The sequence below is a fragment of the Propithecus coquereli genome, unplaced genomic scaffold, assembly GCF_000956105.1.
Source record: "Propithecus coquereli isolate 6110/MARCELLA unplaced genomic scaffold, Pcoq_1.0 Scaffold98, whole genome shotgun sequence".
Classification (NCBI taxonomy): Eukaryota; Metazoa; Chordata; class Mammalia; order Primates; family Indriidae; genus Propithecus; species Propithecus coquereli.
This window is the reverse complement of record NW_012156173.1, coordinates 2,520,800-2,539,973: the sequence shown is the minus strand read 5'-3', so window position 1 is coordinate 2,539,973 and position 19,174 is coordinate 2,520,800. Positions and strand designations below refer to the sequence as shown.

Below are 19,174 nucleotides of genomic sequence, written 5' to 3'. Positions count from 1 at the left end.
TGTAAATAGCTTGATTTCTTTTTCTGATAGTTTGCTATTAGTATAAAGGAATGCTACTAATTTTTGTATGTTGATTTTGTATCCTGCAGTTTTACTGTATTTGTTTACTGGTTCCAACAGGTTTTTTGGGTGGAATATTTAGGGTTTTCTAGACACATGATCATGTCATAGTAGCACAACTTCTAAATTGGGTTGCTCCTCATGCCTCTTAACAGATTTGGTACCTGGGTAGTTGGAAAAAAGCTGCTGATTAAGGCCATATTATTGAGTGATTTATTCATAGCATTCATATAATGTTAGCTCATCCAGAACATAATCAATTACCTGTTTTTTGTGTGACTAATACGTGCCAGGCACTGTGACAGGCATCAGGTTGTACTGGTAAGTAAGACACAGTACCTCCTGCCATGAAGATAACACTTGATGAGGGACCAGAAGTAAATGATAATCTACAATCTAGTGACTTAAGGGCTCCTATAAAAGAAGAAAGTACAGAGTGTTAAATAAGCACATGGATGGAACACATATTGCAGACTTTGGAAATCAGGCATTAATTATAACAACATGTAAGTATAGTACAGAGGAAGCTATGCAAGATGCAGTGGGGACATTTGAAAGGGATCAAAAAGTTCCTGTATTCAAGACCTTTACCTGCACACTGGGGTAAAACATGAATTCCTTAAGAACCATTCAAAAAGCAACATAAAAAAGAAAATCAGATGCCTGGTATAGAGTGTAAATTTCAGAAAAGATTCAAAATAAAGGGTATAGAAGAAATTCATATTTATCGATTGCCTACTCTATTCCATGTGAGTAGTGTAATTTGTTTTATTTTATCTTCTGAACATTTTAATACCCCCTAAATGCTTCTAATTATTAATAGAACACTTAATCCTTAGGGAGATTAGGTAACTTTTCTAAGATCACATAGCTAATATGTTAGAAGCAGGAATCAAAGCCAGGTCTATCTCTCTGTAAAGCCTGTCTGTGCCCTTTGAATTGTCTAATGTTTACCAGGGTTTCCCCTTTATGTACATTCAGTTTATCTTTATTGGATTGCAAAGGCGATACTAAAAGCAAGTAGTCTTGTACTCCATAAACAAGTTTTGGAATTGCTTCTTAATTTGTATATCTAAGAGAGTTGCTTTTATTGTTTTTTTCCATTCAAAATAAATCCTCACTCCATCAGCCCTTTGTAATGGTAATTATTATTTAGATCACAAATATGATCAGAGGCAGTTCTTAGTTTTCACATAGTGAAATGTCCCAAATACTGCTGAACAAGTATGGGTTTCACAAGGGGCCTCAGCTAGAATTTTCTTCCCTCTAGATATTTCCTATCAGCCTTCCTCTCCCCCTTACCAACATTTAGAGGTTATTTCAGGAGCTTGACATTTCCTTTTACTAGAAAAACAACATTCCTGTCCTGCAGCCTTGCCCAGTAGTTTTAGTGTTATTTAAATAGCAAGTATACTGTTAAAATAAAATCCTAAATCTAAATAATATTTTGACTATCTTATAAATATCTTCCTAACCCCTCATTTCTCATTTCTAAAATACACAACTGCTTGGATAAAAGCTTTTCACCAGAGCATAATGAATCCCTTAGGTAAGCAAGAAAACTTAGAAGATCCAGAATCCAATTACTTTTACTTTTGATTGTGAAGTAACTGCGATATATTTTTAACAGTCAGTGGAAGAGCAGGTAAGAGCCCTAACTTGAAAAAGTTAACGGTGGATCTGGACTAGATTTCCATTCATAGTCTTGCCTGCCCAATTCAACTATGCACCAGAGACTCTTCTTAGCGCATTATGAATTTTAGCTCATTAATTTTCACAATTTTATTATATTTGTATTATATTCAATTGGTAGATGAGAAAGCTGGGCACAAAGGGGTTAGGTAATCTCTGACAGGGAGACCATACAACTAGAAACTGTCTATAAAATTCTACATTTCCAAATACATATTGGAAATTTGTGATTACATACTGCATTTAAGTAGGTTTGATGTAACCTATTCCAGAACCAAAAGCCTTTGGGGAAGTTCCCTTCTTCAGCCCTATTCCAGTTGTAAGACATTTGCTTGTGTTTTTTCACAGTTCTAAGTCAAATGAAATAGAGTCATAGAACTCCCTAGCAGATTATATGTGGATTATGATTTTTAAGCTAAGGGGATATCATGGTATGTAGTACTGTTGGATCCTTTCTTAGTCTGATTACATGCTGGAGTCATAAATGTATTTATAAACACATAAAGTTTTATATGTGCTTTATATGTGAAACAATAAAGTTTTATATGTGAAACAAGGCAAGTTTCCAGTAGCCACCAGGCCACAGGGAGCTTTGCTCTGGAAAATATTGGGCTGAGCCAGGGCTTTGTAGAGGAGAGGTGTAGAGGACAACCTCCCTGACTCTTTTTGACCTGCCCCACCTTCTCCTATAAGTCCCTCTGGCAGATGTAATCTGGCTTCACTTTAGAATTCTGTCATTTTCACAACATCAGTTGGACGTATATTGTGAAATGGTTTCTCCCTGACCATAAAGAGGCATGCCAGCTTCCAGGATACCAAGAAACAGAGACAGCAGAATATTACTGAACCTGTTATTTTCAGCAACAATATCCCTGTAAGATGGACATATGGGTATAATCATATGCTCTCTTACCAGTGGGGAAACAGAAGGAGAGGTTAGGTGACAGTACAGGAAATGACAAAACAGGATTTTACTATTTTGCCTCCAGGTGAACTGTTTCATGTACCATGCTTGCTTTCACCATGACAAAACAGAGAGCTTAAAAAGAACATCATGATGCAGCCCACATGGGGGTCACCAATCTCCCCTTCATGAACCAAAGGACTTGTGATCAATTATTCTCAACTATTTCTCATGTTGAGAGAGATGTACACAATAAATCAAAAGCAGAAAGGATGTATGGAACTTACTAAAAATGAAATTAAATAAAAGAATATATAGCAGCATTCAGCAGGTAAGAATACCTTCATAAATATCTCAGAACTTGGAAGTTTAAAATATATATATATAAATCCAGTGTCTTCAAATTTCATCTCTAATTAACTGTCAGGGTAAATGATCTTGTACTGAGGAGGAAGTTTAAACAACTGAGACTTGTGAATAGTGCAAACTAGGTCCCTTGGTACCCCTTCACTCCTTATTTGTATCACCCCACATTAAGGGGTAGTTCCCACTGAGAGTATGTAATCATTAATTGATTGCATATCCCCCATCTTTGCTGATAGAAGAGGACTCTACATTCTTCATGTCCACCTGCTACAAGAGAGACTTCCCATGAAGTGATTCCTGTTCCTATCTGTGTAAGTAGCTTAGAAACACTGAATTCAATTTATTAGACTTTGTTTAGTAGTGCACAAGCTAGTGTTAAGACAGATAAAATTCTACTTCATATCAGATAGTTCTCTCAAAATGGGTAAACACTGTGTGCTATCTTCATAACATGTGCAGCATTCAAAACTAAAGTAGGGCTATTTTCTATTTTTTTAGTTATTTACATGCTGCATTCTTTTCTTGGAAAGAGTTGACATGTAATTAAATACCTTAATCTGATTATTTTGTTGTCAATTAATTTAATTCTTGGAAGGAGGAGCTAGAAGTTATTCCTTCCTTAAGTAATAATTTATTAACAAGAATTAATTCATCATTTGATTCAGATCCTTTAAACCTCACTTTACATTTGACAACAAGTACCTTATCGAAATGGAAGAGACACCCTCTCAATAACTTTATGCTACCTACCATAACATAATCAGTTTTTCTTTGAGGAAACATTTAGCTTATGTTGTTCTCTTTCCTTAAGGATATTGTCTACACTGGTTTCAAAGTGCCTGGTCATATGAACCAGGGCTACCATAAGTAACTCAGGAAACCTCAAATCTCATGCTGCCTTTGATTTTCAGGGCACATTTGATTCGGTACCCAGGGAAATTGTACTAGATTCCAAATTGCCCTTTAGCTTCCTCCTCTCAATCTCACTTTCTGCTTGTTTAGTAGATAAAGAAATTTTTTTTCCAGTGGAGAAGGTGGCCATTCTCAGACAGAGGGGAAGAAGAGAAACCATAAATGAGAGCTGTCCTCATTCAAGCCACTGAAGAACACCCTGCAGCTTTCTGCTACCAGGTGAATGGGTCTTGCCCCAGGACAGTCCATCCTCTGGGCATCCAGCTGCTCATCTACCTGGCCTGTGCAGCAGGCATGCTGACTACAGTGCTAGGGAATTTGTTTGTAGTGTTTGCTGTGTCCTACTTCAAAGCGCTTCACACTCCCACCAACTTCTTGCTGCTTTCCCTGGCCCTGGCAGACATGTTTCTTGGTCTGCTCGTGCTGCCCTTCAGCACCGTTCGCTCCGTGGAGAGCTGCTGGTTCTTCGGGGACTTCCTGTGCCGCCTGCACACCTACCTGGACACCCTCTTCTGCCTCACCTCCATCTTCCACCTCTGTTTCATTTCCGTGGACCGCCACTGCGCCATCTGTGACCCCCTGCGCTATCCCTCCAAGTTCACAGGGAGGGTGGCCCTCGGGTACATCCTGGCGGGGTGGGGGCTGCCCGCGGCTTACTCTGCCTTCTTCCTCTACACGGATGTGGTAGACGCGGGGCTCAGCCGGTGGCTGGAAGAGATGCCTTGCGTGGGCAGTTGCCAGCTACTGTTCAATAAGTTTTGGGGCTGGTTCAACTTCCCTGTGTTCTTTTTCCCCTGCCTCATCATGATCGGCTTGTATGTAAAGATCTTTGTGGTTGCGACCAGGCAGGCTCGGCAGATCGGCACGTTGAGCAAAAGCTTGGCTGGGGCGGCCAAGCGTGAGAGAAAAGCTGCCAAGACCCTGGGCATTGCTGTGGGCATATACCTCTTGTGCTGGCTGCCCTTCACCGTAGACACGATGCTCGATGGCCTCCTTCACTTGGTCACATCGTCACTGGTCTTTGACATCTTTATCTGGTTTGCTTACTTCAACTCAGCCTGCAACCCCATCATCTATGTCTTTTCCTACCGGTGGTTCAGGAAGGCACTGAAACTCATCCTGAGTCGAGAGGTCTTCTCACCGCGGACACCCACTATTGATTTGTACCAGGAATGACTCCTTCCACTAATTGCAGGCAAGAGGAGGGTCTCAGAGGAAGGATGGGTGGTGTTGTCGCTGTGGGCTGTGTGGTGTCACGAGTTTGTGAGCATGCTTCCAGGGCAGCACGCTTTTAGTGGAGGAAGAAAACAAACTTCCTAATTTGCAGAGATAGAGCCCTCCTCTCATTCAATGTTTCTATAGTCAAATGTAGGAAAAGGAGAGCAAGAAGTCATCTTAATAGCCCCACTGGATAAGCCAAAACACTGAAGATATTTGGCTACTGATTTGTTGCTTCCTTGAAGCAACTAAGCGGCAGGGATGAAAGGAAAAGAGCACTGATGTCTGAGTTCTCACTGCGGTGCTGCCACATGGCAGTGGTCAGGTTAGACTTTAATGGTCTTTCTATCAACCCTCCTCCTGCCACAGAGTTTCCTCACCCAGAAAAGTAGGAGTTTGTACTGTTTCCTTTCTAAAACGTCCTTAAGTGAAAGTATTGCATAATGTAACTGTGGGGAAAATTGTTGGAACCATAATTTCACTTCATATTTCATAATCATAGTCAAGTGTTTGGAATGCCTTGTTTTCAAAATGTTCATTTTAAAATCCCTGTGTCCTTGGAACCCAACCACTAAACAGATCTGTAAGCGAGGTTGTCCATGTTAATGCTCACTGAATAAATGTATTATATTCTTGAAGGGATATTTTCATCTTTTAAAAAAATAATTAAAAATTAAAATATTTTCAGCTTGAATTATTCACATTTTGCCATTTTAATATTTCCTCCTTTTAATTTTTATCACACAAGTTAGACCTACTATCTTTCTAGCAACACTAGTACATGGTTTTCTTTAGAAAAACAAGTACTTGTGCCACATGCTCATTCGGCATTGAGCTAAGGGTTCCTCAGCAGCAATTACTAGGAAAGGTACTGGCACCTTCTATGTTCATCCTCCCTGTCTTCATCCCGAATATTTTCCTAAAGACCTTTAATCAGCCTGCTTCCATATTTCTTACTGATTTGTTTTTGAAATTAATAATTGCTTATTTGTTAAAACTACTTTGTAAATTGGTTTGAAGCCTCTGGAGTAGAGATACATAGATAGGTGTAGATAAAGATACAGATGCAGATATATCAATCTCAATAAATAAACTTGGACAGTGAACGTGTTTCAAAAACAATTCCTATGTCAACACTTATAGGGAGTTAGCGATTAAACAAATTACTTAAAACAAACATTCACGTGTCAGTAATAATCTCTGAAGAAGTAAAAGTCTTATTTTGTCAATAAAGTTTGCTGAAATGGGTTTATTTTGTTATCTATCTATCTATCTATATATATATATAAACAGAAAGAAGTAATTATATAGAGAGAGGGAGAAGTAATTATATATATATTTATTTGCTAGACAGTTAACTTCTATTGACCCCAAATTTTCTTCTAATTTTTTTTAAACTGATGTAAAAATATTTTTTCTTTGTATTTTTTAATGCTTAATTTTTCTTTGGAACTAGTTATTATTTTTTTCATTAACACTTAAGCATCATTAAATAGTTAAATTATGAATGAATTATAAATTAAAACTTATCCCAGTATATACAATTTTGAGACATTAAGAAGCCAGGAATACTACACCTTAGATATAACAATAAATATAATTTGCAACATATATGTTAGTCATCACTTTAAAAAGCATATCTTCTTCTTTTTAGAAGAAGAAGGGAATGTCACCCCCATTCCCAAACCACTAGACATGGCAGTCTCTGTCCCGGAAGTGAAAGCATCCGGCTGGTTCACGAGGTGGAACCCTGTGAACTAGTCACTTTCATAGAAGCAGGAACTGAGTCTGCTTCTTGCATATCTTATCATCTTCTGTTAGATGGACAAGACTGTCTTTGCCAGATAGGCCCCCATGGTGAAGAAAAGGGAAGGATGAACAGGGAAGGAAGTTTATTGAGAACCTATAATATTCTGCACCCCACTTAATGACCATACACCCCGCGAGGTGGATATTATGAACCTTATGTAATGGATGAGACACAGAGATTCAATACTTTACCTTGGTCTCCTTACTTGCAAATTGTTAACTATCTCCTATTTCTCTTAGATATTAAAAGAAACTGGACAGCTAATAAATCTGAGTTGTACTAACATTTACAAGCAAGCAGGAGACTTCAGTTCCTTGTGAATCATAGAAACACAAGGACATGAGTGTCGTGGTATAATGTTCAAGGGAAACATGAGCTGGTGGGTGAATAGATGAGGTACCTGACCCTAGGATTTAAAGCACAGCTCCTTCATCATCTTTGATATGAGAATAGGAGATAAGAAGCAAATCTGTTGAACCTAGCAAATTTGTTTAGGCCCTTAGACAAATGAAAACCTGCATTTTCAATGACGTTTCCCTGAGATCTGAGTAAAATGTCCGTGGTGATACTTTACTGTTCTGGGATAATAATCTTTACTTATTCTCTCTTGGGATAATAACCTCTACTCACCCTCCCTTGTTGAGTGAAATTAACTACATTTAAAGCAAGTATTCTTAATTCTTTATGCCGTGGACTCATTTGACACTCTGGTAAAGACCATGGACCCCATCTCAGAAAAGATTTTTAAGTATATAATATTTTTTTAAAAACATAGAATTATATAGGTAAACAATTATGTTAAAGTCTAATTATCAAAATATCTTAGAAATAGCCAAGTTTGTAATATAGTCATATGTGTGCTTCTTTCTGAAAGCATCAAATAACAAGATCTGCTGGCAGGTGCAATAAAACTATTGTAATTTCAAAGCATGATGAGCATAAATGAAATTTCACAATATATGTAATAACTATACTGCAACGTGAAAATATTAATTTCTATTGGTGACAAAAATCAGAAGTAGTGCTAATATTGCTGTGGTTTTTGCCTACATTTAAAGCAGAAAAAAAGTGCGTGAGTTTCCATGAGTTTTGTGAGTGTGAGTAACATAGCAGTGCTTTCTCTGTGTGCCCAGAGTGGGAGTCTGATATGCCAAGACTAGCCTTGAGGACCCCATTTTGACGATAACCCAAGTTACTTGAAAGATGGTAGATGGTCAAGCCAAATTTGGGATTGAAATTCACAGCTTTGATCAACAGGGTTAAGATTAAAACAAAGAGACAAAAACAAAAAGAGGAGAAAAGGTTACCCTAAGCACTGGCAGGGGAAGAAGTAATGGAAATGAGCTCCAACAAGGCAGGGAAATCACCTGTAAGCATGGATGAGTGACAGGTCCGGAGTGCACCAAAGAACTAAGTTAAAGAGTATCTGCAAGTGTCAGAATGTAACAGAGAGTGGAATTTTACAGAGTTCTATCCCCTGAGAGTTTAATACATAAACTTGCAAATGCCATGCTACATTTATTATCAAGAGATAGTAAATTAGAAAGCGGATGATCTAGTTTGTCTGAGTGAGCTGCCACACTTTGCAGGAGAGCCCCCTGCGGTATGAAACGGAGCCGTTTGAAAATTGGGAGACAGAAAAGGAGAGTAGTGAAGACTGAGTAGAAATTGGTGTTGGAGGCCAGCATGGCCAGTGCTGTGGCAGGAGCAGATCATGAACTACCTGGATCCATGGCAAAGAGGAGTGATGAGACCTGGGGAGTTTTTAGCCTATTTCCTAAGACAAAGGAACATGTAGAAATCGTCCTTGAATAGAGTTGGGGGGTGCAACGGGCCAATGGATTCCCTTTACTTAACTGCATGGGACTAAAGTCAAACCCATACGGGATCTAAGTTACTGATTATTCCTCAGGATGGTGTTATCTAGGAAGCTGGACTTATACACCCAACCACTGAAATGTCTCCCTGCTTGGAATTTTGCTTTCTTTAGTGCTGTTTGGTAGATGTGCTGTGCTTTCAGGCTAAACCCACATTTTTTGAAGCTAGAATTTAAGGTGTGTAACCAGAAGACCAGTGAATTCAATCATTATTAAGTCAGGAGTTTGTGGGAATGTGTGGCCTCAACAGTATGGCCTTCAATGTTACTAACAATGAAGATATAAGATCTTGGATTAAATATAAGAGAAGAGAATCCTAGATTCCTTAGGTAGGTAGAACGATGGCCCACACAAAGATGCCCATGTCCTGATCCCCAGAAGCACTAACACAGTGTTTGGCAGAGGTAACAGTGTGCAGCCAACATTTCTCTTGCTCCCCTATGTTTCCCCAGCCACTAGATGAGCTGTCTGCTTGGTTCTGGCTAATAGGCTGAAGCGCTAATGTGTCCTTTCAGGCTGAAGCATAGAAGAGGTCTCTTGTTAAAAAGATGGAACCGTGAAATCAAAACTGCCTGTGTCACTGAGTCACTATGTTAAGGACAACTGCCCTGGATAACTCCCCAGATCCTAGTGGATTTCACATGAGCAAGAAATAAATTTTTGTTGTGTTAAGCCACAGAAGTAGTTGAGATTGTTTTTATTTCAGCCAAGTCTAGCCTATGCTCCATGTGGAAGCAGTGTATCCGTGATCTATTAGTAGCCTCAAGGGTTAGGGAACCACCAGAATAATATACTAAATATTGTGTATATGTAACGACATACATTTTTCTGGGAAGAGGATACAAAGATTTCAGCATATTTAAATGTGACTATGATCTAAAAATTATCAAGAACCACTGACTTACAGGATAAATGCTAAATGTCTTTTTATGGGTTGCATTTATTTAATTGTACTTCTTTGTAATAGCCCTTCTTATTTATCCTAAACTCTCACTTCCATGTGGAAAAAAGAATTTGAGCTTAGAATTCAGATAATTTGGGTTCAAACTATGGCGAAGAGTTGTTTTTACTAACTGTATAATCACATGCAAGTTACTTGGATTCTCTGAGAGCCAGTTTCCTCATCTGTAAAATGGGCAGAATGTAGGATTAATATGAGTTCTACATATTAATAGGTGTTTTAAAACATCAGTTGCTAAATAAACATTATTGAACTTTTACCATAGCTCATATATGTTTACTTAATTGTTTATGTTTATGCATTATCTCTCTATCCTGATTTTTAAACCCTGGAGGGCTAGAATAGACTCCTATAGTTTTTTTTTTATTTTCTATAGAGCAGGGCTGTCCAGTAGAAATATAATGTGAGCTACATATGTTAATTTTAAATTATTCTAGTAGCTGCATTTGAAAGAGTAAAAAAAGAGAAATTAATTTAAATAATATATTTTATTTAACCCAATATATCTGAAAATTGACAATTTCAACATGTAATCAGTATTTTGAAAAAGAGATATCTTACATTCTTTTGTTTGCCTTTGAAATCTGATATGTATCTTCTCACAGCATATCTCAGTTCAAACTGGCAAAATTTCAAGTCCTCAATAGCCACACATTGCTAAAGGCTACCATATTGGACAGTGCAGAAATAGGGCCTAAAATAATATCTTGATTGATAGGTTGATTGATTGTGACTCTCCTCCCCAAATGCCCTGCTTTAGACAGACTGGTCTTGCTGAGTATCCTTTTTGTATGCTTAATTGTATTGGATGTGCCACTAAATTTATACATTTCCTAAAATTTTTGCTCTGCCTAGAAATTCTTTTTCTACTTTTTTTTTTCTATCTAAACTGGTACTCCACTGTTCAGCTTATCATCTTAGTTCTCCATGGAATTGTCTCAAATTTCTCAGCCCACAGCATCCTCTTCGTACTTCAAAGTCATATCATTTATCACATTTTACACATTATATAATTTATCTTATATAATTGACAACAAACATGTCATGAGTGTTTATTCATTATTATAATACCGTGGATTGGAAAACCATCTCTACTCTTTAGAAATCTAAACTGAACTGAGTATATTATATGTAAAAAGAACCAAAGACCAATACAAAAAGAAAGAATACATTTGATAAGTACCAAATCAGTGCTATACACCAGTGTTCCCTAAATGTTTTCCTTGGACAATAGTTGTGTTATTCAGCACCCACCCCCCATGCCAAAGAGGTCTCCCATGGTTAAATAAATTTTTGGAATGCATATTTAAACAAAATTGGACAGGTTTTTGTTAAAACAGGACTTCTCAGAGTCTTTAATATGTCAAAGTATAATGTTATTCTCCAAGAGCAGGACATGGTATGCAGCAGTTTTAAAACATTGTTGAATCAGAAACATTTTTCCCTGGAGCAATTTATGTAATGACTGTTTTACATTACTAATGTATCAATAAAACTCTGTTCATTATTCAGACTTCCTCATTTTCCCTAATGTCCTTTTACTGTTCCAGCTTCCCATTAAGGACACCACATTACATTTAGTTGTCATGTCTTCTTAGGTTCCTCTAGACCATGACAGTGTCTTATACTCTCCATATTTTTGATGACCTTGACAGTTTTGAGAAGTACTGTTCAGATATTATGCAGAATATTCTTCGATGAGGATTCGCCTGACATTTTTCTCATGATTATACTGGGGTATGGGTGTGGGGAAGGAAGACAGTAGAGATAAAAGCCATTCTCATCATATAATATCAAAGACATATGATATCAGTATGACTTATCACTACTGATAATAACCTAAATCACCTAGTTGAGCTAGCGTTTGTTCTTTTTGAACATTTTCCATAATGACTGACATTGCTTCTTGCCAGAGTCACACTTACTAAAGACAAAGGTGGGATGTTATACCTGCATCCATGCCACGTAGCACTGATTTCAGTACAATGTAGGGATGGGTCTCATGTTTGCTAAATGGAAAAAGAAAATTGATGAATACCTGAATGACTCTTACTGACATATATTCCACACGGCTTCTAAAACTTGCATATTCTCTGTTATAATTAAGTTTTGCTATAGAAAAAGATAGAAAACTAAAGACTACACTCGAAAGGGATTCTTCCTAAAGGAACAATATTCAGTATGTATGCACTGAATAATGTAATATAGGGTGCTATCCATACCAACTCTTTACACAATTTTGTGCAATTGCAAGAACAGCAGCCAAATAATCACTCTAACATCATTCTGGAGAGTACAATGGCTTCTGCTTCCAGTTTGGGGAAGAAAACAATGCCATAGGATGATAGTAACTTGTCTGACCATCACAACAGCCTGGTTAAGATAATGCCTACATTGTAAATTGTCCCCACACACTCAGCTCTCTTGCAAGACTGAATAGATTTAATTGCTACCCAAGTGGCACCCTTGGGAAAATAAGCAAAATAAAAAAGCAAGAATTTTGGTGAAAGCTATCCACAGATGAAATTTTTGTCAGGCTTGGAGAGAGCAGAAAACTTGGTAAAAAAAAAAAAAATGAGGAAAGGGAATAAAAGAAAAACAGATATTTTCAGGCGACATACTAGAACAAAGGAAAGAGTCAATGCGTTAAGAAAGGAAAAAAGTGTCTGCAGGAGTTAGGTATGCTGTGCTCTGAGGCAGTTAACGAATAGGGATTTAACATTTATTAGTCAAGTAAATATTTTTGGAGAAATGACAGAGAAGTGCACATCTTAAAAAGATTGGAAAACATTGATTTATCCTATTTAATTTGAAGAATAATTTATTTGATCTTCATTAATAGTCTTACTTAATTTTTTAAAATTCATTTTGAAGTTATCTGCAACTTCCCCAATACAATTGCTTACATATGTTCAGAGAACGAATTCATAGTGGCTGAACTGTTCTTTAAAACCTGACCACTCAAAATAACTTTTATGGCTTTTCTAAACCATGGGTAAAATAAAGCGTAAATCAAAGGATTCATGGCTGAATTATAATAAGCACACCAACAGCAAATCTCATATATATAGGCAGGAGTTATAAAGCCCATAAAAGCATCAATTAATGAATCAATACTGTATGGTACCCATGAAATCGTAAATGCTACCACTGTGACCCCCAGGGTTTTAGCTGCTTTTCTCTCTCTCTTGACCACTCTGGCTTTGTAACTCTCTGAGGACGATTCTGCTTTGCTAGCAGTATTTTCGATCTTTTTAGCCTGTTGTCTAGCCACAAGAAATATATTACTATAAAGAATTATCATAACAAGTGTAGGTATAAAGAAGGATAGGAAATCTATGAACACCCAGTTTTGATTTACAATTGTCTGACAGCCTCCTACACAGTTGACAGCACTGGACAATTCCTCCAGCCCATTGTCATAGGCACCCGTGTAGAACACAGCACCACTGTACACGACAGGCAAGAGCCAGGAGATGCTGATGCAAATTCCTGACACCGACACTGTGAACTTGGTAGGATAGACCAGAGGGTCAGTAACAGCAATGTACCTGTCGATGGAGATGAAGCACAAGTGGAAGAGGGAGGAGTAACAAAATGCCACATCACAGCACGTGTGGAAAGTACAAAAACCTCTCCCAAAGTACCAGCAGCTCTCCACGGACCTGACCATGCTGAAGGGCATCACGGTCACACCCACTAAGAAGTCAGCACAGGCCAGAGAGGCGATGAGAAAATTGGTTGGAGAGCGCAGCTGCTTGAAGTGGAGGATTGAAATCATCACCAGGAGGTTTCCAAACACAGCCAGCAGAGCTCCGAAGCTGAACACAGAGTACAGAATCACCCGGGACCCAGGCGAGTAGGGAGTTTTCACACAGGACCCGTTCACATTGGCATAGCACAGCTGCACAGCTGCAGGCAGGGACGAGTTGCTACTCATGATGCTGTTATTTACCTGTGGGGAAGTTTTGTCATTCTTGGATATCGCAAAGACTATAGGATTCTGAATTTCAATACTCCTAGAGGGAAAAACATATTCACCAGGATGCAAGAGGAAATTACCATGTGTTATCTCAAATATAATTTTTCAACTTTCCATTTGTATTATAAATTACAAATGTTTTCTGTAACAAAATAAAATTTAACAAAAAATATATTGAACAAGGTTACTAGAGATTAATGTCAACTAACAAATGCTCATTTCCTTAACTTGATAAGCTTCCTTTTTAGTCTTAAATATCTTTTAATGTCTTATTTTTACCTCGATGCAAGAGGAAATTACCATGTGTTATCTCAAATATAATTTTTCAACTTTCCATTTTTATTATAAATTACAAATGTTTTCTGTAACAAAATAAAATTTAACAAAAAATATATTGAACAAGATTCTAGAGATTAATGTCAACTAACAAATGCTCATTTCCTTAACTTGATAAGCTTCCTTTTTAGTCTTAAATATCTTTTAATGTCTTATTTTTACCTCTAGAGCTCCTCTGTGCAAAAGTCACTAACATGGGATGTAATTATGGAGTAATTATTACCTTTATCTCTAAGTTGTCTGTCCTGTATTACTGCCTCAAGGATGCGGTCCTTCTGCTAAATAAATGCCATCCATGGGAAAATCCCTCGATGGAATCCCTGTAGTGCAAGGTGTGAACTAGTAAGATTATTTTCAGCAGTGATTATGAGGAAAGTTACTCTACAAAATAAGTCTCTACATTAAATTCAATTACCATTATGTATTTTAGGCCAAAGATTTCTTTTTCCTTAGTATATGGATGAACCATTCCCCTTTTCCCAATCATGACTTAGGCACCTTATTGGATTTTTGTTTCAAAGGTATCTACATACCAGTGCAAACAGTAAGAGTCAACATTTGGCTCTTTCTATTACATAACATTTTTGCATCTGCATTGGCTACCAACAAGCAGAAGATGTGATGTGCAGTGAGGGCAACTTGAGATTGGTGACATATATTGCATAAAAGCTGAAAGAACTGCATGGTGTTAGGATGCACCAGCCTTTCTGAGGTCCTGGTAGAAAGGAGATCAGTTCTCCTCTGAAGACATTGTCCACTGGCAGCTCATCTGCAACGTCTTTCCATCCATGTGACAGATGGGCAGTAAACACTCTGACTGCACATTTATTTGTAGTTCCTTGTGATTGGCCCTTCTACTCACGATGCTAAGTCAAAAAAGGAATAACGAGCAGGAAGCTGGAAAACAGGAACAGATTCTTTGGTCACATTCTCAACCCTGGAGTGTAGGAACACTGCCGAGTAAGGAAAAGCATTATTCAGCTTTCCCGAAGAAGGGTTCAAGTCTCTTTCCAATGCAGGGCTGTAACCTTAGAGAGATTTGTGAACTTGCTTTTCAAGTTATCAAGAGTGAAGGTATTATTAATCCATCTGGCCACCTGATTCTTAATCAATAAAATTTATACTCTTAGTCAAATATTTCTTCAGATTCTTCCTAGTATTTTCTTTTCTTTTTCTTTTTTTTTTTTTTTGAGACAGAGTTTCACTTTGTTGCCTCGACTAGAGTGAGTGCCGTGGCGTCAGCCTAACTCACAGCAACCTCAAACTCCTGGGCTCAAGTGATCCTCCTGCCTAGCCTCCCAAGTAGCTGGGACTACAGATGCGAGCCACCACGTCTGGCTAATTTTTTGTTTCTATTCTTAGTTCACTGGCTAATTTTTTTTTTCTATTTTTAGTAGAGATGGGGTCTTGCTCTTGCTGAGGCTGGTCTTGAACTCCTGACCTCAAGCGATCCTCCCGCCTCAGGCTCCCAGAGTGCTAGGGTTACAGGCGTGAGCCACCACTCCCAGCCTCTAGTATTTTCTTGAGTGTCTGATTTTGTGAAATGATGTCAATTGCTTATATAGGCAAAACTCTATGCCAGGATTTCTCAACTTGGGCACTACTGACATTCGAGTTCAGATAATGCTTTGAAATGAGCAGTTGTCCTGTATGTCACATGGCATTTGGCAACATCCCTGCTCCTAGATGCCAGTAAAATTCTTCCAGCTGTGATACAAAAAATATTACCAGAACATTGCCAAATGTCCTCTGGGGGCAAAATAGACCCCTACCCCATTGAGATCATTGTTCTAGTCAACAAAAAAGAATCAAGTGGTACATGCCATTTGGAGTAGAAATAACTTTATATTTCCCTTCATCATTCTGAGATTCACTCATTAATTGATTCGTCTAAACAACAGAGATTTATTAAAGGCCAGTAGCTGGGAATAAAGTAATGAACAAAACAGGGATATGATCTCTATCCTCATGAGAGGGAAACAAATTTTAAACAAGTAAATAGGGATGGATTTATGATTCCAAATTGTGATAAGTCCCATATATGTGAAAGACAATAGCTTCTACAGTGAGCACAATGACAGGCAGGTGAGAAAAAGGGGTCCCTACAAACAAGGTGAACAAAACTGTTCCTTCAATATTTGTAGAATTTTAAATAATCTATTTTTTGTTATACTATCTCAACTTATTAGAGGATTCTATTTTAATTTAGACTTTCATGTTTGGGATTAGTCAATAAAGAGCACTTAGGGCATGCCGAGATGAGATGTTAATTGGAGGGTATTCCCAAGGACTCCAACATTATTGCACCTACACAACTCCTTTGATCTTGCTCATAAAGCCATCATAACTAAATGGATTTGTTTCAGGTAAGATAAAGAATAGGTGTAAGTCCTGTTTCCCAGGGGGTTGTGATTTTAACACCCAGGGCAGCACTTGGAGGCAAACTTTTGATTGTCTTGCATCAGCTAAAGTTTTCAGACTGTTTCTACACTTGATCTTTAGTTTTCAGCTTGTGAATTCCTCAAAGACATTCTTAAAATAAAAGTCCACTAAGTAAACTATCTCCCCAATGACTAAGAGTGTGAAACATTCCTCATTATGACCAAGGTGGAAGAACGAGGTGATAATGATGCCCTGTGGTCACTGCAACACCCAAACTCAGAAGTTTGTTAATAAGAGGAAGGGGAGAGAAATGCTTTGTAATCATGTCTCTTGGACTAGAGGCTGAAAGCAACCAGGCACAAAGCAGGGTCAACGTGTTAATCTGTAAATGAAGAGCAGTGGGCATTGATTAGATGCAATCAATTGATCTAAGCAATGGTCTAAGCAATTCTTCAAATTAATGTATAATTGAGTCACGTCTTAACTTGATTTATTACATAATCCATTTGCATTTGACAAATATTTCTTATAAATATAGATTAACTGCTTATGGAATACTTCAAATAGGGTGAGAAACAATACAAAATTACTTTTTCTCTAATCGCAGCCTCTAAATGTGCTCTAGCAAATCTTCCTTTTTTGTACGTTTGTTACAACTCAGACAGAACTCATGCTGTTCAGTCATTTTTAGTGTTGAAAATTTTAATTTTCGTTTACTCCAGTGTAAAACTTTAATTCATATCTACTTGAGTATCCCTGTCCTCCCCACCTGCAGTGCTACTCAGGTATAAACTTAAAAGCCTGATTTTGAGAAAGGGCCATGTTTGCTTTTATATTCCTCATCCTATCCTCCTTTTCTGCTTCTCTATCATGGGGAGAAGAAGAAAATAGAAGAAAAAGAGCAAAATCATTTTATGCCAAATTTGATCTGCTTGTAGCTTTCTCTTAGTGATATGACCTTTGTGTAGTCACCTCCAAAGCATGTCTGGCTCATGCAGGGCCAACTTTAATTCCGCAGCAGTCTTTGCAGAAGGCATCCCCATTCTCCAGTTCCCTGATGTGTGATCTGTGCTTGTTTGACCTCTTTTAACATCCTCAACTGCTGTGTGATGTGTCACAGAGTCTAGGTGCACCCTGAATGGGACACCTGCAAGAAGAGCCAAGCCTGACTACCTTTCGCATGTTCTGCAGACACATGAAACTGACCCATCTTTGCGCCAGAATCCGTGACATATAGACTTCTTCCCCTACTGGCCCATTTCTCCTCCCAGCCATCTCTCTCCAACTCTACTTTCCCTCTGCTCAACATGAACACAGGACGCATCAGCAGACTACTGAATAAGCGTCTCTACACAGGGACTAAAGCTTGAAACATTGTACCAGTACCTTCTTCAATGGCGTGGTTTCCTGCACAAAGTGAGCCCAGAAGCAACGGCCTATACAATTTCCTCTGCTGGACAGACTCTAAAGAGGAGGTGAAAGAGGTTCACTGCACTGGTTCACCCACAACAGGGAGCTATAGTTTTTTTGTGTTTGTGATGCACCAAGTTCAGACTGTCCCACAACTAGTGACATGTTCCATGAGTCAGACTTCACAATACAATTAGAGGGGAAGATGAATCTGATGACTAGAGTTTCGTTCCTTATGCTTCCCTTGAATAATTTGAGAAATACTTCTCACCATTCCACCTTATACTTTGAGATACCTTATTCATTTATTAGAAAGAAAATAATAAATCATCTTTTAGTAATTTCGAATTCACACTTTATTTTTTTCCTCCTTGAGCTACATGATCAAAAAATAAATTTGTTGTTAATGAAGTCTTCAAATTGTGACCACTCGATTTTTGGGCCAATATTCAGATTTCACATTCAAACACTAAAATGCCGGCATGGCAAGATGTGAGCAATGACTGATCAGAAGAATGCTGTTCTGAGAGGCAGAGCTGGCCCTTGTGTTGCCCTCCTTTGTTTTGCGTTGATCTTTCAGTTTCTGGATTATGAGGTGGCTTGGCTGGTATGTGAGAAGGAGCTGGGGGAAAGGTTGTATGTGGACTTAGGGCAATAGATACTTACTGGTAAGACTTAAGCATTTCAACATTTTAATAATTGGAATGGTTGAATTGGTATATACCATCTGAACATCAGCCCTGTCAAGCTAACTGAGCACATAGTTTCAATTATCTTACTGCTAAAATCCCATTGAAATCCTCAAAAAGTATATCTGAAAGATAAAAAGCAGATGGGAATAAATTAATTTAAAGAACAAAGTAGAGAAAAACATGACCCAAAACACACACAATAGGAGGTTGCCAGAGAGGTAAGAGCTATCCTTTCACTAGAGCTGGAAATAGAGCTAAGTCCCAGGAAGACCAGACAGAGAGAGTGAAGGAAAGAAAATAATAAAAGCAATTTATTTCTTTTGTTAGAGAAAGTTTCTTCTAGGATAAAGAAATATCTAAGGCTTCAAATGCAAAGTGTCTTCCAACTGCGAAAAAGACAAATGAAAAAAATTAGACACTAAATTTAGCAGAGTATAAAAAAACAATTTTAAAAGCTTCGAAGAACAGGGGTCAGAGGAAACTAGCTTAAGACGAAAGAATGAACATCATACTAGCATATTAGCATCAGTATGCTTTGTCACAGAAGGCAATGGAGAAATGCCTTTAAAGTC

The 19,174-nt window shown here is 38.0% G+C and overlaps 2 protein-coding genes across 2 annotated transcripts; one reads left to right on the top strand and one right to left on the bottom strand.

Annotated features, from left to right (window-relative positions):
* Nucleotides 1-4,049: 4,049 nt before the first annotated feature.
* On the top strand, nucleotides 4,050-5,182 carry TAAR5 (trace amine associated receptor 5). The gene has a single exon (XM_012665202.1). The coding sequence runs from the start codon at nucleotides 4,097-4,099 to the stop codon at nucleotides 5,108-5,110; it is 1,014 nt and encodes a 337-aa protein (XP_012520656.1). The 5' UTR covers nucleotides 4,050-4,096; the 3' UTR covers nucleotides 5,111-5,182.
* A 7,508-nt stretch (nucleotides 5,183-12,690) lies between these two features.
* TAAR6 (trace amine associated receptor 6) lies at nucleotides 12,691-13,740 on the bottom strand. The gene has a single exon (XM_012665208.1). The coding sequence runs from the start codon at nucleotides 13,738-13,740 to the stop codon at nucleotides 12,703-12,705; it is 1,038 nt and encodes a 345-aa protein (XP_012520662.1). The 3' UTR covers nucleotides 12,691-12,702.
* Nucleotides 13,741-19,174: the final 5,434 nt, after the last annotated feature.

Bases quoted from the DNA above. Each gene is read 5' to 3' on its own strand.
- TAAR5 (XM_012665202.1), top strand. From the start codon at position 4,097: ATGAGAGCTGTCCTCATTCAAGCCACTGAAGAACACCCTGCAGCTTTC.
- TAAR6 (XM_012665208.1), bottom strand. From the start codon at position 13,740: ATGAGTAGCAACTCGTCCCTGCCTGCAGCTGTGCAGCTGTGCTATGCC.